This window comes from Microplitis demolitor, chromosome 10 (genome assembly GCF_026212275.2).
Source record: "Microplitis demolitor isolate Queensland-Clemson2020A chromosome 10, iyMicDemo2.1a, whole genome shotgun sequence".
Classification (NCBI taxonomy): Eukaryota; Metazoa; Arthropoda; class Insecta; order Hymenoptera; family Braconidae; genus Microplitis; species Microplitis demolitor.
The window spans coordinates 1,902,882-1,927,766 of record NC_068554.1 but is presented as its reverse complement, the minus strand read 5'-3'; the positions used below and the strand labels follow the sequence as shown (position 1 = coordinate 1,927,766).

The window sequence follows — 24,885 nt, the reverse complement described above, 5'->3', positions numbered from 1 at the left end:
AGACGAGAGAATATATAATGGGTACAACGAAATTGTATTGAGCTGAAAGAAATGGTTGGTTAGTTTTATCGAACAGGAAACAGACATTTTACTTCTCTTTTTAAAACTTTTAATTGCCATTTATTTTTTTAGTCTTCATAGAGTAGGTAGTGATCAGCCAACACGAATGAACAAGAATCGTGCGAGCGTCTTCATCATGTTGGATTCATTTTTCTATAATTGATATATTTTTATATTCAAGTGTGAGATAATTAATCTTAAATAATCAACGCTCTTTGATTTACTGATTGATATACATTTCGTGCCATTCATTTAAGCTCCGTATTTATCTTTCCTTACGTATCACTGTCCGCTTGATCGTCCTACTCTATGTCGAACATATCATGCAATCATATATTCTAGAGGATCATTAACTTATTTAAATTTTTTTAAACTTTATAGTTTGCTTTAACTGAATATATTATCTTACTCAAAATATCAATTAAAGTGACGACAACTCGTTAACTATTAAGTCATTTGAATTACAAAGAAACCAGCATTTAATATTTAATTACTTCTACTGCATTTCACATTCAAAAACATGGAGCTATTATTTTTGTTTTAAATGCTATGGTGTCATAGTAATGCCCCACCACGTATGGTCATAGTAATTTTCACATGTTTATTCCGATTTCCGTCAGGTGGCTAAAATGGTCTGGCTTTACTATGCGACCATACATAACCCTGAAAAAAAAATACTTTTCAAAACAATGTTTTTGCAAAAAGGCATGCTTTAGTTAAACGCATATTATCTCAAAGAAGGCTTAAAATCTAAAAAAAAATTACTTTCCTTACTTTAAGTGAATGATTACTTCATCAAAAAACGTAACTTGTGTTAAATTGATAAATTATTTATGTGGCGAAAGTATAGCATCTTCCTTATATGAGTCATATTTACTTAACCTGCAAAAATTTGTCTTGAGTTAGAGAAACACTTCTTTCAGAGTAGCATTCAAAGCAGGAGTAATTTCTGCGTGCTAATAGATCTATTTGCTATGAATTAATAGAGTATAGATTGGTGTAGAAGTACGTTGATGTATGGTTAAAGTGTATAATTAAAGGGTAACCCTTGGTCTACAAGCTTAATGGTGTAGTATGCACTTCTGCTGGTCTAAAACCCGTAGCGGTATCCCGCAAGAGGTGGTTCAGTGGGATTCCACCGCGGTCGGTCAACGCGCGTGCGGCCCCACGGAAGATCGAGGGATCAACTATCCTGTCTCATTCCCTTCCATTCTCGTTCTCTCTATCCAACCGTTAAAATGCTTCGGCACGCGTCCTATTCTCTATGATAATTGATTATAATCATAAATTATAAAAGAATTTAAACATATAAAATTAAAACTAAAAATGTGTTTACAGATAATGAAGGATGTTCTAACCAAAGTGAGAGCTGATTATTGACTAATCAGTACACCAGACCATTATTAAATAAAGTAGGCCGTCATCTTCGACAGTTTTAATTGTAATTTAATAAACTACCAAGTTACGAAAATAAGTATTTCGTAATATATTTTATTATTATAGTAATGAATAAAAATGAATAAATTAAAACTTTTTTTTCCATCAAATCAAATAAAATAAAAACAGTGATCAAACTGAGCGTTAAAAATATATGGTATAAATGTTTATGTTCTCAATGTATGATGACGTATTGCCATAGTTAGAAAGAGTGAACGGGTACCAGAGGCCTCGCCCCAGTCGTAAACGACCAACGATTAGGATTACACGGTTAATCCCCCAGATTCTCTACGCTGTTTGCCGAATACGGTAGTAGTCTAAAACTTAAATATATTCGACGAAAAAGACTATAGCGTATATGAGAGGCAAAGAGGGAACTTGTTCGATACGGTGATTATATATGCTCGCTTAGAATCTTTAGTCACTAGTTGATTCTTCTCCCACTCTTGGGTAATCATCATAATAATGATAATGATGATGATGATGATGATGATCGGTCGACGGAAGTCCAAATAAGGGTAACTTATGAGTGAGGCTGTAGTTTCTCGTACTATTGGCGCCACTTCTGATTATTTATGATCGATCAAATATATACATATACATATATATAAATACATGTATTAAGAAACGTGTAGAGAGCAAGAACTTTTACGTTAATAAGTAAATAATCTGGGAGAAGCTTACTGTAATTTAAATAGTGACATTCATTTATACTTACAATAATTTCGATTGGTGGATATGTGAGCTAAGGTCTCCTGTGAATATACAACGTCAACCACTTGATCTCTGGCTCTCTCGCGAATCTGTCTTAAATTACTTGACTTGATTTTAAAGATCTTGAAGACAAAGATCCGCAACAGCGTGTGGGATAGCATCGTGTCGCGTGCCTAACTCTCAGTTTCCACCTTCAAGATTTTCAGTGGCTCTCATTTAGCATCATCTGACTCGAGCGCTATTGACCATAAAGCTAAAACGGTTTTATAGTTTTGTTAATATTTAAAATATACTAGGACCTACAACCAAATGCGCTCATATGTATTTTAATTAAACTCTTGACAGATTTAAATCAGATAGGAGATAGGAGACCTACAATGACAGGCATCAAAAGTCCATTCAAGAGACAAGAGCACATACGCGACCAAGCGATTTCGAAACCTCAACACGTCGACATAACATGAAGGTATCGCCGCTCGCACACCCGCATCCACTCGCCGGCAGCTACCGTTCGACACTCCTGTTTCTAATCTTAAGCATCGCGTCATTCCGTACTGACCACTGCAAGCAGAATTATAATATGGCTGGATGCTGGACATCCGCGATCCAGTTTCTTTATAACACGATGGTGTTATTTGTTAAAAATAAATAATTTATTCACGACGACATCTACTATCAAGCTTCAGGCAATGATTCGAGAAGTATGATATCGAAAAGTATTTAATATTTGTTAGCTAAGCTCAATTATTATCACTATCCCTGCAGCGATATGGTCATTCAATAGACGTTGGAAGAGCGATCGCCAGTGTAGATAATTATGATTTTCATGGTGAAAAAAATCCACGGAATGTTTTCGATTTGAAAAAACAAATGCATGAGGGAATGCTTGGATTTATTGAGGATTGTTGTAGGAACCGCGTATTTAATTGATCTGCTGTACAATACGCTGATGGGAGAGCAAAATCAACCAAGATAAGATGAAGTTTATACAGCTTTTATTTTACTTATTCTCGCGTCCGACGTTGCCGCTCTGCTACGACGAGTCCGAACCCAAACCCAGGTGTCTTCCGCAGTAAGAGTGGACTGTAACTCGTTCTCCACCCACTGAGAGAGCGGGGAACAACGGTCCTAGAACCTGTTCCCGACCGTTTGAGAGTCTCTGCGCCTTACTCTCATCTCCAGCGTCGCGTCTCAGTCCTTCTTCTCTTTTACATCTCTGAAATTCTCTCTTGCACGCCTCTATATGGTTGGCCCCACATACTTGAAACACGTAATATTGAACAAGCAAAAGGAACGAGAAGTAAGAGAAAAAAATATAATATGTAGAGAATTATTCCTTCGTATCCAAGTTGAACTAAAGAGTTAAGAATATTAAAAATATAAATTAAACGAAATTGTATATTTGATGACTGTATATTTAATCAGGCTATTAGATAAAAAAATTTAATGCTTGCTTATTTTATTCCTAAAAAATTACTTTATCTAAACTTTCAATAATTTAATAAAGATACAAATTTTTACAATTAATAATATCCAAATATATTAAAAACCTTCAAAAAATGGCCAATAATTTATACTTCTATGAAATTATACAAAAAAATCTGAACTACGGTTGGTCCTGTAGCCAGCCTCAAAACTTGTCGCTGTTTTCAAGCTCCTTGATCTCAAAAACATTATTTTGAATTCATTTTAGAATATTTTTTCGAAGAATTTTGAAGTTTTTTCAGCTGAAAAAAAAGTCATGCATTGCATGAAGCTGCAAAAATAAAAAAAAATCTCAAACAGTTGAAAAACCGAAGACTTTGAATTTTTGTGTACAATCATTCTTAAGAAAACACATAAATTTGAGCAGAACTAAATACAAGTAATCACATCTATAGTTTCTTCCAGAGATTTTGTTGAGATTTGAAAAATAACTGTTTTCCTCATTCAACAAAGTCATATTCTACTGCTCTGATTTGTCCACAAATTTTGTCGGCTGTAACTGTCATTCTCTGTTTTCATTAAGCCGCTTAGAAATTTATTAATTTAATAGTCTCAAAATTTTATCTGATTTTGATCAACTTGTTGGATTGCTACAAGAAACATTCAAACCGGTTGATTCCGAAAGCTATCGTGAACGACATGTCTGGAGGATAATTACATATTAGTGGATTTGGAGTTCTTAATTTTCATAATGTAAACAAGAAAAAACTCAGTATCCGTGAAAACCCACGTTTTCCAAATTCTATTTTTGAACGCATATGTTACAGGAAGTCTTCAGAGTAGCCGCCGGCACAAAATAATTTCAATTTTATGACTTAACCTTAATCTTATGGAAATTGAGGAAAAATCATTGTCATTTGTTTTTGGCCGCCATCTATACTGAACATGTTTGTCAACTGTTTACATAACACACCTACAGGCTTGAAATTAGACACAAATGTTCCGTGCATATGTAAGAGAATCATTTATTACTTGTATTTCTTTTGAAAACCAACTCTGAAGGAATTGCGACGGAATCAAAGACAATACTCCCGTTTTTTGACATAAAACCCGCCGATATATTGTGTTAACTCAAGTTGTAAACGTAATTATGAAATTTAAAAAATTTTCATTTGTGTTAGCTTAATTAAAAAACGTTTTTAAATCGTTTTGATTGATATCGTTGATCTAAATCACAGACGACTGCCTAAACATACTTTTCATTACCGTTACAACTATATCTTTAAGTCAATCACTTGAACTATTTGACAGAAATCCAAACAACTTTGGAATCATAGAATACCGTTGTAGCTAATACTTATTCATTTTTGTTTAATTTCTTATGAATTATATCCAGTAATTCTTATTATTTCTCTTGTGTACATGATTATTATTAGATTATAGTAAAATTCGATTTTTTGATACAAAAATATTACAACTTGTACGGTATACAACATATGTACTTAAGATACAATATGTTGTCAATTATTCTGAATAGTCAATGAATATATTACTTATTACTTCAAATCATCATAGTTGTCACACCATAAACAGATTTTCTATAAAAAGGTCACGCCGGAGAGAAATTTATAGTAACCGTTCCTAGTACGTTTATGAAATATCATCCCATACCGTTATGATAATAATTACTTCGAATTATGGGTAGACCCATAATTTCTGGGAGTTCTGTAGCATATGCTAACATAGGGGGCCATTAAGCTTATGGGGGTCTAATTAATACACGAAGAAATTATTCTTGTTTGAAATGCTATGGTGTCATAGTGATGCCGAACCATGTTAGCCACCTGACGGAAATTGAAATAAACACATGCAAAAATTACCGTGGCCATAGTATTTTGCACAAGAATAATTTCTCTGTGTAGAAGTTATCGTGTCGAATTCAATGTCTTTTTGTGAGACAAATAATCCAGTCTCATTTGAAACTCTTCTAGTTTAAACTCGTAGTATTGAAGATAAGACGGGTTTTAAGATCGCGTTCAAGAGCTCTGAGATACTCAGACAAACGTTTACAACAGCGATGACTGGGAGGAAATAAGGAAGAGGGGAAAAATGATACGATGATCGAGGCAATAAGTTACGGGGACGAGAGGAAGAAGAAGGGGAATATATACGGCACACGCCACATGCCATTATAATGGAATAATGAGGCAAAAGACGATACTAATCATATGTTTCTTTCCATTGCAAGAGTGTGTTGTCACTGTATGTACTTTTTCCCTCTTTTTTTAATCTCTTATTCACTCACTCGTTCACTCTTACTGTCATACTGAATAAGTTAGGACGAATTGAGCAAATCAGAATTACATCCGATGAGATCACCTCACTAGTTCTTCAGAAGCCTTGCAAATTCTCGGGCATTCGCTCATCTCGGCCGATACATTCATAGCCTACGGTACGAGACAAACCAAAGATGTCCGGTGTACTTGAAAAATATACCAAGTTAAAGAGTACAAGAAGCAAAACGGCATGAAAGAAGAGACGAAAGTGGCCAAGAGTCCACTGGGGAAGCAGTAAGAAGTCATGGCACGTGACCCCAAGAACCGACAGAGTCAACTCGCTCAAGTAGTCGGACTGTGCTCTTTGAACTGCGGCAATTTCAAATTATGTCTCTCAGAGAGCGGATACTCAGGGTTGTCAGAAGCTACTGAGGGCCTTCACTTGCTGGTATGAAGGGGGTTACAAATAATGAGTCCTGACCTCGACTCGAGAAGCCTCAGAGACGAAAGAACATACAAGACTTGAAAGCAAAGCAAGAGTCCCCTGTCCAAAGAATTTGGAATAGATGATAGTTTGTTCTAAGAGCCTACTAGTTGTATATGACTTATTTATTTATTTATTATTTTTTTTCCTTCACAAGTTCTTGTTCTCTTCTCTTTTATTCAAACGTGTGACGTACATATACAGCAATAATTTTCAAAAGAAACTCTTGGTCGTTTGTTGTACGTCTTATGAGTATTCTGCGACCAGAACGATAGTCTTTACTCGCGGAAGACAAATGATCATTTTCAACGTTACGTGGGCTGACATGCATTACTGTCGTCGATATAACCATAGAAGTTGAATGAAAGGCAAAAGAGGAGGAGAAGGTATAGTGATTATGTGTATTCATACTTGTATTTTATTCACTATACTCTGTTACTCTCACATACATTCATATTGGGATGCAAAATCAGGTGTTAATGCACTCTTGTATGTATGGTAGATTGCGAATCTTACTGATATCTTTTTGATGAAATCTTCCTTGGATGATTAGAGCTCTCAGCGCGTGGGTGGCAGAATTGTTGATTCTCCTGAAATCATAAACGAGATGGGAATAAATTTCAATAAAAATTTGAAGCTCTTTTTGATCTAAAGATGATCAAAAACAGACTAATAGAATAATCAACATAATCTCAAATGTATGTATGAAATTCCAACAGGATAAAAAAAATAAAAATTAAAGTTTTCGGTAGTCAGTGTGAGTTACCTGTTCAAACTATAAAACGAAAGAACAAATATTCGAACAATATCTCACTGTTGAAACGTCTGTCAAATAGACGGAGGCTACTAGTAGCCACATAGTTATAAGCAGCATGTCAAATCTTAAGGCTTTTAAGAGGTGTACAATTCGGTGAGGAGCCTCATATATGAGCTACCGGAATGATCATTTATCACGAGACCTTTTAAAATATTACCCGTATTCCTGACTGATGTAGTTCTTAATCAGGAACTATTAAAAGCCATTATTATCACCGTCTAAAATACCAATAGAGATTAATGTAATATTTGTAGATATGACGGCGACTTATCACTACGTAATGACCCGCGACATTATAGAATTGCGATGGATGAAGGCCATATTTATAAAATTAATTTACCATTAACAAGTGATAAAAATTATTTAAGATAATTTTATTAAAAGTTTGAATAATTCTATAAGAGAATATCTTTTCTAATCTATGCTGGTTTTCTAACAGACAAGAGGCACAGCTCAGAACAAGTGAACGTTTTAAACCCGTGGGCTGTTAGACGCGACGACTATGACAGAAACGAAAAAAGAAAAGACTATGGTTCCGGTCCAGTGATGCCTGGGGCAAGGCGCGCGAGCTGTTCATAATCTTGGTGTCCCTTTCTTGGCCATTACAATATTAATGTAACGCTGCTAAAAAAGTATGTTTGCTTGCTCTGGCTGGAAAGGTAAGAAAGATATAAAGGGACGAAGAGGAGGAGGTGGTTTTAGCCCACGTACGATAGTCCAGATATGGCGTGTGCCGCCACCACCGTTCCCCTTTTCAGTCAATCGCCCCTACTATCTCTTCTTGATTCCCCCGCTATATCGCGAAAGACCAGGTTATCTCTTTCTTACTCTGTGGTACCAATACTCATTTTTTCCCTTTTTTTAACCTGACGGCAGATCAACCTCGTATCTTTATTCGGTCATGCGACGACTATTACGGGCCTTCTGCGAGGCGCACGACAGGGTGTCGAGGAAGAAAATAAATCCCCTCTACCTGCGAATCCGTTTTGACGCGTGGTCTACGCCCTTTTTTTACATTTTACTCTACGAGAACAAGCACTAGCAGCAAAAAATTGTCCCATCATCATCTGCAGGGTAATCAAAGACGCAAAATTGGAAGCTTGTCAAATAGAAACTGTTAAAACGAAGTTCAAAATGTCTTATCACATTTAATCCACAAAATTTGCTATGAAGTTGGTATATATCTATATCTATATATATGCTTATGTAGTACTGTTAAAGATAAACAAAGTAAAGAGAGAAGGAATGATACAGACACAATTTGGCGTGGGCGCACCCCCACAAAAATGACGTCATTTAATAAACGTTGGCAGGAGTTACCGAGGCAAATTTTATTTGTATGAGTAGATGAAGAGAAGAGGAGAAATATGGACGCATGTATGTGAGAATGGAAGAGTACATAGCGGGGGAACGAAGCTCTGATGGTGATGTGAAGGTATAGTAGGAGGGTTGACTGGAGTAGTAGGGTGTCAGAGTAACGAGGGACGTGGTGCAGAAAGGGGGTAAATAAGAATGAATGGATATTGTAGGCTGTAGAGACAACTGAGTAGTAGTGGAAGTGGAGGAGGGATGAAAGAGGTGGCGCGATCAAATCGTTGGTCACGAGGGAAGGATGTGAAGATGTGAGAGATAAAGGAGTGGTATAGTAGTGAAAAACAAGAGACCTCACTCTTTTCTCTGACAAGGACTTTTGAAGAAAGAAAAGAGAAAGGACCGGTGAGAATAGAAGAGTAAGATACCTAAACACCAAAGCCACCAAAGTATTGGGGGGTAAGATCCCGGATGATGTAAACAGAACACGTGACGCTAGCCAATGGTCTGATGTTGCTACTGCCGTTGGGGTCTTTCTCTCTCCTTTTCTCGTCGTCATCGTCATCATCTTCTCGTTCACTCAGCATGCTACTAACCACTTGGTTTGCAACTCTTTATTAGTCTAGCGCGGACTATCGTGTACCCCTTGCCTCGTTGCATCCGACTGCTCATTATTATCTAACGTGCACAAAGTTTACCGTGAGATCAATATAACTAAGTTTTTTTAAGTAAAGTATCTGCAGTTGACATCCAAAGGATTATTGTGCTCAAGTGAATTCGGGCTTGTTTGAAAATACATCGGAAGAAGCGACGGATTCGTTACTGGAATCATATCGCGCTACACATCCGGATGACGATAGTTTTACTGATATCTCCTGTCGCTCAGTGAACGTCCTGTTGAATATATGTACATACATATACATATATGTATATACATATACTCATGCTCATGCGTACATGTAGTGTAAATAGAGTCACGACGTTGATGTGATTGACCACGTGAGAATCCGGCTTTTGTAATTGTGGTGATATTTTTTTAAAAAATATATCAAGTGCCCGCTGACATGTGTCAGCTTTTTAATCATCTACTCTTAGAGGCTGATATTTATTGTCCACACCAACAATATCTTTATCAAGACAATTTAGTTTCAAGCAGATACACAAAATTTTACCGGTTATCCACGAGTACTGTGAATTTTGTAACACGCCGGTTGACGACAAGCACAAGTGTAATTTGAAAAAATGGTGGCGCTCGTCGCGATGCGACGCGAACATACAACAGGACGTAGCAGCAATTACGAGCCCGCTAATCCACTTGCAGGTTTTGATCATCTCCAACAAAATCCATTCGGGCATCCAGTGATCAATGAATCGAGATCACGTGACATTCAGACTACTGAAGATGGTGAGTTACAGGAATTTGTGGATATCGCACAAGTCCAACAATTGCTACAGCAACAGACGCAGCACCAGCAGCAGCATCACCACCATCAGCAGCCACCACCGACGTCTTGTCTCTGGGGGGCGGTTTATCCGCCGCCTCCACCAACTATCAGTTACCCTCATCATCATCATCACCATCATCATCACCATCCTTCAGAATCTCACCAGTCAGGTAAGCGATCTAACCAACATATAACCTATTGATTGTAGTCTTGAAATACTATTGTCTATTCAAAATGAAGATATAAAAAACAATACTATAATCACTCATTAACATTAATGTTTCTACAACTTCAAATTCTTAAAAATATCTGACAGAAACCACTTGTGATATTTAGCGCTTAGTAGCTTAATGTATTGCAAAACTACAGTCAATATGATCTATTGCTTGTCTCTCATCTCGAATTACTTCTGTTTGATTTTAATTGAATGCAAGCATGATTGACGTGTAATACGTAACTGCGACTTGATTTATTTCATTCACTGTAAAAAAATCGCGGAGTGAACACACATTTAATCCGGACTCTAAGCTTGAAACAGTGAAAACCACTGAAAAATAGTGAATAGTCACTGTTTCAGATTTAGAGAGGAATGTGGATTTCTAAAAAATCCAAATCACTTCGGTCTCTCTGCTGGAAAAACAAACTTCTTGTTTAAATTAAATGCCCGAGTCGTCCGAATTCACTCCCGATTTTTCACAGTGTATCTAAAAATAACATTTCTAATTAACAATTCATTCAGAATCCAATGTAGTTGATCAGAACACGTAAAGTTCATAAAGATCACCAAACACTCGTTAACAAGCTTGAAAAACTTTTTTTACAAAAGCTGTTGATAAACGTGTTCGAGAAAAAGTATACGCACTAGTGAAAAATGACAAAAAAAACGACTAAATATACAGCATTTATTAGGCGTGTCTATAAGCATGCATTTTATACCCAGTTGCTTTTCCTATAATTTTTCACTTCACCGTCGGATCGTGAAGAAATCGTTTAAGTGATGACTTGAAACGTTTTCCTCATCTTCGCTTCTCTTTACATTTCGTTCATTCATCAATAGACAAGTTTTATTTAAATTTTTTGGTCTTGTCTCAGCAATCCTCGTAGAAAATAAATCGAGCGTGACAAGCGTGAATGTGAATTAGCCCGCTGGCTGGTTTTTAATCGCTAGGAAAACGTCTAGCGACCGGTTGTTTCAGACGGTAGATGGATTTGCCATCTCTTAAAGTCTTTATAATAATTATTTATTAACTACATATGTGTGTACGCATATATTTATTGAGATTTATAATCAAGAACGGTTTGCCATTAGCTGTTGCCATGCATCGATCTCGAATTGCTAAAGCAGAATAGAAATATTTCGAGTTTGCTCAAAATGGAAATCGACAGATAATCAGAAGACAGATGTGGATAATGAGAAAACATATGCAGACATAACCGGAAAGAAAAAGATAAAGGGTATCAGAGAAAAGTTAAAAAAAAAAGAAATATTTGTGTAGCCGTCGTCGATCCACATACCAGTATTATCGGCGTACTCTCACCACGTCGCTCGGATATTTTTTTCTTGCGTTGCATATAAATCGTCGATGATTCATTGACCACCGACTGTAAGATTTAAAGTCTCAGTCCCTTCGTTTCTCAGTCTCCTTCCATTTACTGAATCCTGCGGACACCATGAGGCCAAAAAAAGCTACAATAATTACTTGTAAAAGATGGCATGACAATCTCTCTTGTGGTGCATAAAGCAGCTCGACAAAAAAAAATTTAAAAATAAAAGACACGACTTGTTGGAATCATAATAAAAAGACGCGAATGTAATCGGAGCTATCGGGGAAGGGGGAGGCAGCACGTCGGATCGCGAGCTGCGAACAGACGAGCAAATTAAGTCGGCCTGTCGGAGTCTCTAATTCTACTCTTCTATGTCCCTAAAAAAAAAAACGAGAATTTAATAGAATAAAAGCTCTTCTGACTGCCCTGAATTGTCTAGATTAGTATCACTAGATATCTTTAAATAAAATCCAGCCCAGGAAATATTATACTCACAGTTACATCTCCGGGAACTTGGAAAAAAAATTTTTAATTATTTTTTCATCATGTTTAGTGTGTTAATCAAATTTATTTCATTTTTACAAGTGAATCGGTTGAACAAAAAAGACACTCGTTCAAAAGAAAAAAGAAAATCTATTTTTCAAGCCCGCGAAAATGTATTACTTTCAAATTTATTTGAATGAAATATACCTATATTCATTATACGATTTGATGTACAAATTTTTCCCTAACTCTACGTCCCTTAATAAAAAATGTTCCAGGATATCGAAAAATCCAGGATTGAAAATTTCGATGTTAAACTAAATTTTGACAAAAATCCACTATACAGTACAAAACAATGATATACAGTTGGAGTAGAACTTAACATATCATTCATTGCCATTTAAACGTATATATGACTGGCAACATAATAATCAACACCTTAAACGTCACTAGCTTTGACGTCGATGCAAACGTACAAGGATATTGCTTTACTGTAGATTATGTCATAAGTATATAGTAGTTTGTGGGTGTTTATGCCTCCCCTTTCTATAGACAGAATCGTGTGCTACCTAAGGTAAATAGGAACCTTTCTTTAACGTCGACAAAACGTAGATTACGTCGATTAACCTCATAAAAATAGACTCATTGACATTCTATAGTCAAGTAATATCGGAAATACCCAGAGAAAATTTATAAAAAGCTCACAAGAAAGTTAGTGTGTACAACATACATACATATATATGTAGTCAACAATAGATGAGTCCATATCAAAATCAAAATTCCGGTTTTATTTTGAAAATATAAACTACTGTCACAAAAAAAGTAACATTCAGGAACAAATCACAATTTTAATGACTTTTGTAATTTTCGAAATTCTTGAGCGACTTTAAATATAATAATAATAATAATAATAATAATAATGACTTGATATATAAGATCATTTCTAGACTTGAAAGAATTATTAGTAGCACTGAAATACGATAGAGCGAACAGCGAACTCGGCAATCGATTAATGAGCATGCTGGGACGATAAGGGATAGTTTCAGGTCTCGAAGTAAACACCTTGGGTGCGTAAATCATCATCGCTACTTAAAAAGTAGGTAGCGCACACATCAGACATATAGTGGTTGTGCTCATACGTGTGTAGACGTCGTATTGCATTCATACATTCAATATACGTCAACTTTATAGGATTATATACAAAGTTATTTTTTCTTGAATGATCGTCTCACCGAGCAGAGAGATCGATCGTTGTCTGCGCCCGCGTGTCCAACCAGTGCAATCCTTAACGATCTCCAGGAAAATCGATGTGACAGCAAAGCAATCCGAGATGAGAGATCCAGCTGGTGAAGACCGGACTGGTCGACGAGAGAGCAACAAAAAGAGGGAGAAAAATATATGAATGCCTCCCGGCTTGAGACTGCCTGCCTACCTTCTTCATAAGAATTACACATCCGTTAGTTTCAAATACTCTGTGGGAGGACTTCAACTCTATATACTGTGCTTGTTCGTTCCTTATTTATAATGTCAGTCGATCGTTGTCCATGAATTTACAAACAGCAAAGCTACACCGATTATAACAGAAACTTAATCTATCGATAGCAATTAATAACCTCTTCCAATAAAATTTAACCAATAGCTAAAAAATGTTGTAATATTTCATGTAGAGTTTTAGAAAATAATTACTTCGCATACAGAGTAAATAGGGAGTTAGTTTTTTCAGCTGATTTCGGAGTGATCTGGATTCCATTTCAATCCGCATTTACTTCTTTTAGTAGTAAATTTCACTCCGAACTGGATTTCCAACATCAAAATTAAACCCTTTGGAAAGAATTTCACTCTGAATATTGTCATTTACTCCAGATTTACTCCGCATTCACTCCACTCATTTTTTACAGATCGAGTACTAGTTCCCCGATCAGGTACTGGGTGTCTTACTTCATACAATTCATTTTCGAACAAACATATGATCAAAAACTTGCCCTCTGTATCAAAAAGTAGAAAAAATCTCTGATTATTATACGCAAACCACTTTATACACCGTTCCTCATTTAAATTTGTGAACCAAAAAAATACTTTTTTAATCATTTCATCTCTGACATGCCAAAAAAAACGTAACGCAAGTAAATATACATGAGTATTTCATCAACGGTTACTCGCCTGTTGCTATTGAAGATTCGCTGCGTTGCCAAACATTCAAGGTCGGTCAAGTCGAAATTGCTTTACCATCCCCCCACTACTTCGCAAATTTAAGGATTGAAAAGTTAGTAATCACTTAATACAGCTGGAATCCGCAAATTGGCTCTCTTTTTGAACCATTCCACAAAATATATTTTCTCAATAAATAACCTTTTCTTGCTATAGACGTAAAACCAGTAGTGGAAAAAGTCTATATAGTTATTCAAATATTTTTTGCCATTTAGTATCTTGTTCAATAACATAATTCCCGTGAATTACAATATATACTTAGTTTTTTTGTAATGACCGAGCAACATGTGATTGAAACACATAAAACATCTAAAGAATATAATGTTTACAAGTAAAGCAAATGAAAAAAAAGTTAAAAACGCCCGGTGATCGGTGCGTTCTCGCACGTGTACATACTTTTCTCTTTTGCCTCGGGTGGTCGCGTGCCGTCAAGGATTCGCGATCGATAGCGCAAGACAAAAAGCAAAGTTGACGTTCAAGCGAGACCGACAAAGGAAGAAAAAGTGGTAGGAAGAAAGAGAAAGAACGATGATAATAAAGCGAAATGTTCACCTTCTATACATCATTACAATCCTCGTAGACTGTGGCTCGGAAATACGTCGATGTCACGTCTCGGGATAACGATCGGTATCGTAGAAAAACTCGGTAGTCGATCAGCGGAATGAAGAATTCATGTCAGTGAGCGTTGGATTGACTGATGGCTCGTCTCTTGTGGATACAAGTCGTGTCTTCATCCATACTAACTTATGAAAATGAACATAATAATTCTAGTAAACAACTTTATTTGTATTTTATCACTCAAGTTATTTATACTCATGTATATTTAGACACAGCTTTACATAATATAATTAGTATCTTTATTGTTTTAAATAAGGGCAATGCTGAGGATGCGTTTTAGTAAAAAAAAGTTTATAAATTTTGAAAAATCTTCATAAATGTCAAACGTATGTTTGGATGATTCAGCAGTTGCTATATAAGTAACACCACCAAGTAATTTTGGTATTTGAGGATACTTGGCTCAGGTGGTTGCGTGGCGGCTCAAAATAGTTGCACTCGCCCGCGCAAACCCAACTCGAGTAAGTCCACGAATAGTGTGCGCCCACCGTCGCCTCGATGCTTTGGGATAATTTTAGAATTTTGTTTAGCCACCACCGTAAATTGTAAGCGAGAAAGCTAAACTGTTACGAGATATAAAATGTTGCTTTAATAAAATAAAAAAACCAAGTTTATTTTCATAGTATGAGACTTAGTGCTGTATCAAAAACCAAAAAAGATACAACATCCATTTTTTCTGTTGATAAACTGCTGCATCGAAAATTTCGCCTTTTTAATTTTTAAAAACATGGAGTATTTCAAAATTATTGTCATGGTTCAAAAAACCATAACTGGCTTCAGCAAAACATTGAATAGTCTAATATATGCGAAATATATAGAAAACATGGCTAAACTCTGAAAAGCTGAAAATATTGAATTTCGATCTCTTCGACTTGGTAAAGATTGGATTTTTGAACTGGTACTTAAACTTATCAGTTCTGACAAACATTTGAACAGTTTACTATACATATGGTCTTTACCCATGACTTCCGTATCAGCGCACGAGACACCTCTAATTCTGTTGGTGTGGGAGATTGGGCGCACGCCACAGTTTACGTCATAGATTGCAACGTCACTGGAGAACCGCGGGTAGAGAGGTAATCGTGCCGGGTAAACTGAGGAGCTGAGTAGAGGGAGTACTGGAAGAGTAGTGGTAAGAACATGGTTATAGTGGCGGCGATAGAGGAGAAAAGACTTGAGCGTGGGGAAAGCATTCTAGGGGCAATACACGCGCGCGTACACTGTCAGGAAAGCGGAGAGCGGGGATTGGCTGTCGGTCGGTTGCCGCTTCCAAATATGGGACAGTCTCCGTGGTCCATTCATAAAACTACGGGGCGCGCCGCGACTCGGCTCAGTTGGTGCGCGACCCCCACGCATCGCGCGTCCTTTACATCCCTTCGCTATTAGTATAGGAGAGACAGCGAGATAGAAGCTCGACACGGGTCACCAGCCAGTCTTACGGGAAAGGAAGAAAACCCACGCACCCTTGCCTTTTTTTTATCATTCCTTCTTATTCACTTCAACTGCAACAGTGTATGTGTATGTGCTGGATTTTGTTGTTGTCGGTCGTCCCGCTAAAACTCTGAGGAGGCGTACACGTATAAGTGAAAGAAAAAATTTAAATACATACATTGTATACTTATATGTTCTTTTTTGTGTTCGTACATGAGTGAAAATAGTGTTCAATACATCTCCTCTCTCTCACTCATTGGTACCTTAGGGTGAGGAGAGGAGGATTTATAAACCGAAAGGTTTAAATTTGAAAAGAGGAATATTTTTATTATTTTAACTCTTGCTAAACTTGTTAAGTGTCATGGTATTAAATATAAAATATCTATTAAAAGTTTTACTGGGTCGTGTAACTACGGCAGTAAAGTGTTAGCGAAAGGTGTAGAGGTGTAGAAAATAATTTCATTTTTTTTAACTATTTTCTCTGTCAACAGACAGTGAAACTTTTAAATAACTACTACTGAATGTGACTTGTGCGACTTTTTTTAAAGAAGGCTTAGTTTGAATGATAAAAATAAAAAGAGATAATTGAGTAAAGAGAGAGAGAGACAGACAAAATTAATCTAAAACTAACGTCACCAAACTTGTAAATATTGTGAAAATAATTGCGTTAAATAATACAATAGGCGAGGAGACGCAGTGCGGAGCTGAGGAAGCATTAGCGGCATCTGCCACTGTAGTAAATCCAACACAACTTCAGAGGATGACCATGGACGGAATTGAGGTGGTCGGCACGCAGCATCATGCTGCAGCCAGTCCATTTCTGCTGTCATCACCACCACCAGGACATCATCATCACCATGTCCATCACACCCACGCTTCTTACAATATCCAAGCAGTCCAGTTGAGTTTTGACGCCTGTCTGGCTTACAATACTGCGAGCTCAACTTCTGGGATTCCCATAGGCCGTGGGACGTCATCGCCGATAGCCGCGACCTCCGTCAACAGTGGCAAGGCAGTATCACTGCTAACTCTTTCAAGTTGTCCTCCATTACATTCAGCGAGCTCCGACTCGCCGGATATTCATCACCGGCATCGGCACCATCACCACCACCATCACAATGATAGCCAACAACATCATTCTATCTCAGAGAACCCAGTATCACCGAGTGATTCTGCGGAAAAACAAATCCAACCGCGCAATGGTGACGACGACGATGTATGCATCGGAAACTGCCAAGACGATATGCGTGACGCAACAGAAAAAGATAAACCGGGTGACTTAAATACTCCTGTCACCACCAGTAGCGATTTGCCATCTTTTTTTGGACCCTCCGCTCTCGTAGAACCACCACCAATATCAGGTACAGCATCCACACTACGAAAGACTAGCTTTAAACAGACTATATATTATAATCGATTTTCTTTGATTTTGAACCCTAGAGCACCGGAGAGATTGCTCAAAGGCAAAGTCAAGGTTATTAAAGCCACGCGACGTCCGTGACGTAGAACGGTCACCCGCGAAAACGACCAATATCGAAGCTCAACCACCGACCGTGGATCAATACTTAACGACCCCGACATTCAGCCAGACTCTCTTCTCCTCGCCACCCTCAACTCCTGCTCAGCTTCAATATTCTCTCTTCCGAGCTCACTCGGATCTCCCTCCTGCTACTCTTTTCCCCGAATGCTTCCCCTCTTTAGAGGATTCATTCATGCTTCCGTACGACCCCTACACCACGAGACCGCTATCATCCCAAGCCTGTGCTATCAACCTTCCTTCCTACCCTCTGTCTGGCTTTCATCCCTCAAATGCTACTATGAGAATCACCCAGCTGATTCACGCTCCTAGTAACATATATTCCCATCAAAAACTATTGCAGTTTCTCAACTTACGCTTACAAATTTTTTTTTATAATCCGATTGAACATCAAAATTGATATTGCTTCGATGAAAATGAATAAAATATTTGTAATAAAACTAGAATTACATCAATGTGTTTATTGTTCTCGACAATTTCATACATAATAACTTTGAAATGTATCTCATAAAAAAAATTTAGCAGGATACAGACAAACGCGTAGTAGATAATAGAGCGTTAGCCGTACAAGATAAAAGTCGTATCGTATCATTCGCTTCTTCCTCTAGTATACAATGCCGTATTAGACAATACAGTGCCTGGGAGTCAGCGTCCCCAGCAAAATCGACCAGCATGTAGCTGAGTCTGCGCGTACTATTAATTAACAAGAAGCAATATCAGAAATTAATTTATACTTTCGATTTATCCTACTGGAAATCTTACTAATCAACTAATAATTTAAATTACAGGTAGTCTAGCAGGCGATGATCTCTCCCTTGAAGCAGCAACTGTAGAAGATGATGAAACGGTGGTTTCTACAGGGCGGGATCACCACCACCATCATCACCATCAAGACAATACGGATTCGACAACTGGTAGAGCGCACTCGTCATCTAGTCCCCAGCGTCATCATCAGTCCCAGGAGGACATTGAACGCTGTAATATCCTTCAAGGAGGTGTCATACTCTATTCAGCTCCACACTCATCGTCTTCAGTTTCCTCTACGCCTGTCACGAGTGTCAACATTTGTAATGTACCCACGCTCACTTATCGAGGTATTTTTACGACAACGTGCACTCAATCAACGACTCTTAACACTCTCCAGACACCTCAACAGCAACAACAACAGCAACAACAACAACAACAACAGCAACAACAACAGCAGCAGCAACAACAACAGCAACAACAACAACAGCAGCAACAACAACAACAACAACAACAACAACAACAGCAGCAACAACAACAGCAAACAACTCAAGAAATCTGGAATTCAATTCCATCCCCATCTCTCACCTTAACGAGTCAGCCATTCCTCCATCCCTCACTTCACTCCGCACCCTACGGGGGTGAGACCGTAGAATTACTTCAAGTTGATTCTAAACCCCCTCCTCATTCTGGGTATCACGATTCGCCGTCTTCCACATCGACAACTTGGCTGACCAGTCACGAGGACAACTACGACTCTGGCCTGCTGTCCCATCATCAGCCTCACCTCCATCATCATCATCACCCAGAGACAACGCTCAAGCAAGAACCAGTTTCTAATTCTGGATATAATCCAGCTGTGCAACATCAACAGTCTCAACCCCAACAACAACTGCCCACACCAGGGTCCGGTGCCGTTCAACTTGCGGAGTATAATCCCAGCACATCTAAAGGCCATGAAATTCTATCCCAAGTCTATCAGCAGAGTGCTCTGCCTCTCAGGCTAGTCCCAGTTAAGCCCAGAAAATATCCAAACAGACCGAGCAAAACTCCAGTCCATGAAAGGCCTTACGCTTGTCCAGTCGACGGCTGCGATCGCCGGTTCTCGCGCAGTGACGAACTTACAAGACACATTCGTATCCACACTGGCCAGAAGCCATTCCAATGTCGCATCTGCATGCGATCTTTTTCCCGGAGTGACCACCTCACCACCCACGTCAGGACTCATACTGGTGAAAAGCCATTCTGCTGTGATCAATGTGGAAGAAAGTTTGCCAGGAGTGATGAGAAAAAAAGACATGCTAAGGTTCATTTGAAACAGAGGCTCAAACGTGAGGCGACCCACATTAATTCAAGGAATCATTCTCAAGCTCACGTTTCTTCACCTTGTAATCAGTAAATTTACTAAATTTTTAATTTAAATTAGAGTAATTTCTTCAGGAAATAAATGTTTCATGACATGAGATTTAAAACGACCCTCACATATTTGTCTAATGTGTGTTTGCTCGTTGCTATTAAATTTTAAAAAGTAATTTATATAAATTTTTCAGATTAGTAATTTTTAGAAAATGCTATAGTATTAATTTATCTGATCTCTGTTAATACTTGAATATCCTCTCACGGATACCCGAGTCTTTCAAATGTAAGAACGTGTAATCGTTTATCGTTACCTTAGTTTTAATGGATGGAGTTTTTCATTGCTCGAAATTATGAAATTAAATGACGTCAATTGTTGGTCCTTATTAATCATTTTTATCGTGCGTTATTCATATTAAAGATAAATATATATTTATAAAAAATTAATCAATGGTGTTAATGGTGTATTGATTAATCTATCATTTTTTCTTCACAGATTTTTCATTATTGATGATAATTTAACTAGTGAAAAATTAAGGTAATATAAACTTTAGCCTTTCTATGTGATAATTTTTGAAGATTTATAAATAGATATATATCATTAAAAAATAAAATATTTTTAGCAAATTTTAAAAGATGTATAGTTTTAAATAATCACCTGTTAAAACTAAGGTACCGTTTTTTTTTTATTTCTATTCTAAATTTTATTTTTTATTTTTTTGTTTTTACATATTTATAAATACGTTGAATTTAATATTCGTGATCCGGACACGCTAAATTTCGGTTGTAACTTTAATGTCTGATCAACAACTTCAAGTTAAATTTTTATTCATCGATCGACAAAAATTAACATCAGAATTAATTATTTATAAACAAAAAAAATATATTTCTTGGCGGGAAAAATTATTTTCTTTAATTTATAATTCAAAATATTTTTCGCGCCAAAAAATTCTTTTTTTCTGCTTAGGAAAATTAAGATTAAGTAAAATTATGATTAAAAAAATCAAATTTTTCTAAAGAGTAAGAAAAAATTTTTCTTTATTTTGAATACTTGACAGCATTTTTTTTTTTTTTTAATTTTTTCTTAATATTAATGAATTAAAGTAAACTAATAAAATAAAAGAAATGTAATTACATTATTCGATCGTTATTTATGGTTATTACATAAAAATGATATTGTAAATATGTATATATATACGGCGTATTATATGTATACATAAAAAAATATTTAACTGAATGCAGATACAGTAAAAAAATTGCCTACATATATAAAGGTATACTAATAAAGTTTCACCTGGAAAAAAAAATTGTTATAAAATAATAAATTTTTCTTCTCCAATGTGGCATCCATATGTCATGTGAATACGAGTAATTAATTTTATGTACATAATAATGTTATATTTATAAACAAAAAGCGTGTACATTTTATTGAAAAATAATGGGTATTTTACACCCTCTGCACGTACATACTTTTAAATACTCGTTGTATTGCTGAATAGGCAAGCGTACATATTTTAAATTATATATTTGTATATATGTTGTTGATATAGAATTAGTATTTTTATTGAAATATTTCTCTAAGTCGAAAAATATGTAATTTTAAATTAACAAAAAAATAATTTAAAATTGTTTAATATGTCTAGGTAAGATTTACAAGAAGAAAATAAAACAGTAATCGTTACTGCAGACTACAGTAATAGCCAAAAAAAATTACCTATGCAGTACAGGACTCATCCCTTTACTGTAAAAATTTTGGGGTAAAATTGACACCCGAGAACTTGACACGTGTAGTAATTACGGATTTTATCTCAATTTGCATTGACATCAATTCGGAGTTATAATTTTAAAATAAATTCCTTTTAGGAGTGAATTTCACTCCAAGGGAATTAAATAAATAAACAGTCATCCACTTCCGATTTACTCCACTAATTTTTGCAATCCACGGTGTTATCTAATTTTTTTTTGACATCATTTTGTTACTCGTTATAATTTGAATTCATGATCAACAAATGACCCGGGTCATAATTTCTAGCCTCATCGAACCCAAGTAATCCTCAATCCAGCCTCACTGAGTAGAGAAAGCCTTTCGAGCCTCAAATTATGTTCAAAAGCCTCAATCAGCCTCAAATGGTGATCAAAGAACCTCAATTAATACTAATCGAATTTAAATTACATAATCGAGACTAGGTTCAGATGAGGCTTATCGAAGCTTATTGAGAATCTTTGAGCATCATTTGAGGCTCATTGAGGCTTTTTGAACATCATTTGAGGCTCGAAATGCTTTTTTTATTCAGTGAGGCTGGATTGAGACTTACTTGGGTTCGATGAAGCTAGATATTATGACCTGGAGATCATTGAAAATTTTTAAATACTTAATCAATTTCTATATTAATTTTGAATAGTATTTTGAACATTTACATATTTTTTTTAACGCAAAATTTCCATAAATTACACATTTACGCACCTGACAGTGTCAAAATTTTTAATTACCCCGTGTAAATTTAAAAGGATATTTGGTGTAATTTTTACACCAATAATTTTTTACAGTGTTCAAACGATATTTGATTAATAGTTAACGCAGTAGCGACTGATTTACTTTCTTCTTGTATCTTAAAACAAAATAAAATTGCAAAAGATTGCAAAAGATTTTTATGTATATGCTAATTAAACTGTTCGATATTTACCATGTATCGTTCTTTATTGCTTTTTATTCTCATTCTATCTTTTATCTCACTTTCACCGATACCAGAGATTACTTTTTTACAAAATCATATTATTGCTTATAAGTAATTTAAAAAAAAAAATTTTAAGTGAAGTGTAGTATACACGTGACTTTTTTCAAGTGCAACGCACATAAAATTCAAACTCGCTTATTATATATATTTTTAATCGTTGTTCAATGCAGCATTTGAACACCGCATTACAATAATTATTAACAAAAAAAAAAAAAAAAAAAAAAAAAATACACGTTAACATTGATTCACATAAAAATTGTTTTACTTTAACCCAAAGCTCCTAAGTTAGTACTAAATTACCAATACAATAAATTTTATCAAATAATAACATACGTCATAAGGTAAGTGCAATAAAAATGTTTTTAAGCGAATTTTTTCTTGTGGCTTTTAAGCACCGGATGCTAATTGTATTCATTTATTTTTACAAATTTTTAATTTTCTTATAATAATTTTAATTTAAAAAAGAATTTCTTTCAGAAACATGACAGCCCAGTCCTAATAATTATAAAAATATAAATAAAATAGTTTTCAAAACAATTAAAAAATAAACGATCCTGAAATTAGCATCAATTATAAATTTTTGAATTTGTTTTTTAACAATTAAATTTGAAGAAAAAAAGAAACTAAAAATACGCACATGTAGAGAATTTAAAAGACTATAAGTGCAATTTTTGGAAATATTTTTTTTTTCATTACGTCAGCTAACTTTAGTATCATAAAAATAAATGATCCTAAAATTGACAGACAATCAACAATTTTCGAATTTTTTTTTCAACAAATCAATTATAAAAAAAACGAAAACTAAAAATATACACATGTAGAAAATTTAAAAAACTACAGGTGCAATTTTTTCAAATATTTTTTTTTTTTATAATTTATAGTTCGAAAAAAAATCAAAAAATTATTAGACCGCTAAATTCAGTATCATAAAAAATAAAGTTTTTGTATCGAAAAAAAGATTTTATTACAATACTCCAAAAAAGAAATCTGCATATTTGAACTAAGCTCGGATTTCATCGATTAATAAAATGAATTTGAATAAAATCTTTAAATTTTGCATCAAAAATATGTTAAATCAAAAATTTTCAAGAGCGCATGGCTTTAAAACTTGGAAAATTTATCAAGCGTATGGAAAAAAATTTTCACCAAATTTGGAATGTAGGCCATTGTGCTTCAAATACTTTATACATATATATATATATATATATATATATATATATATATATATATATATATATATATTAATCCATCGTCATCAATAAAATTAGACATAACTTTTAAAAATAATTTCTTGCTTTCTCTATAATTTTGTATTCCTCACTTAAATTATGACATGTTAATAAGTTTTAGTACCAGTCAGGGTTTTTTTATTGACAAAAAAATGATCCTCGGTTACGCAACTCATAAATTTTTTATGTTCAAATTGATATTTTAAATGTTCATACCTTGTACTACCTTTTAAATTTTCACAACACAAGTAAAAATTCAGTAAATTTAACTCTGATTTGATTGGCTCTACTCAGTCTATTAAATTATCTATCTCGTCACTGGAAAACTTCTTATCATGAAACGTCAACGGCAATTGAATCGAAGGTAATTTAATTTGATCCCATTTTACCTTCTCAACTGTCGTCGCAATTCAAATGCATCGGCGTCCCAAAAGGAGTCAAGTAATGCCAGAGTATAGTAGAGTAGTCGTAACCAGCGTCTTTTCTGGGTATTTATTTTTTATTATTTTTATTTTAATCTGTATACAAAACTCGTTTGTGAGCTGAAGAAAGTGCGTCAAGCCGAGCACTCAAATATGAATATATTTATATGCTCATAATATAAAAGTATATATATATATATATACATACATATATATATACCTGAGAATAATGAATTATTCTTTCGATTGAGCATTAAATGTAACTATTTAATTACAGCTACAACAACTACATTGTTGATTAATTTTCATCCTGTAAATTTCATCAAGACCAAAGATACTCTTTTTAAATTTATTTTTCTCAACAATGTATCGTAATATACATAGGTATACTTGTGAGAGAGACAGTACAAGAAGTGGGCAGGAGTGAGGCTGTGAGAACATGTCTATAAATAGGTTCAGGACCGAGATGATACCTCCTCTACACCTCGCGCCTTTTTATACTATCTTGCTCTTACTGACTGTGACTATCTCTCACACACTATATTACTCCTACCACCCAACCACAATTTCCCCTCCTGACTCGTTCCTCACGTCTCTCCCTTCCACCATTT

General features: G+C 35.4%; 1 protein-coding gene across 1 annotated transcript; it reads left to right on the top strand.

The window, feature by feature from the left end:
* The first annotated feature begins 9,005 nt into the window (after positions 1–9,005).
* Positions 9,006–20,392, top strand: LOC103571804 (probable serine/threonine-protein kinase DDB_G0267686). The gene is made up of 3 exons (XM_053742183.1): positions 9,006–10,139; positions 16,935–17,612; positions 18,577–20,392. The coding sequence occupies exons 1-3, from the start codon at positions 9,767–9,769 to the stop codon at positions 19,929–19,931; spliced, it is 2,406 nt and encodes an 801-aa protein (XP_053598158.1). The 5' UTR covers positions 9,006–9,766; the 3' UTR covers positions 19,932–20,392.
* The last annotated feature ends 4,493 nt before the right edge of the window (positions 20,393–24,885 follow it).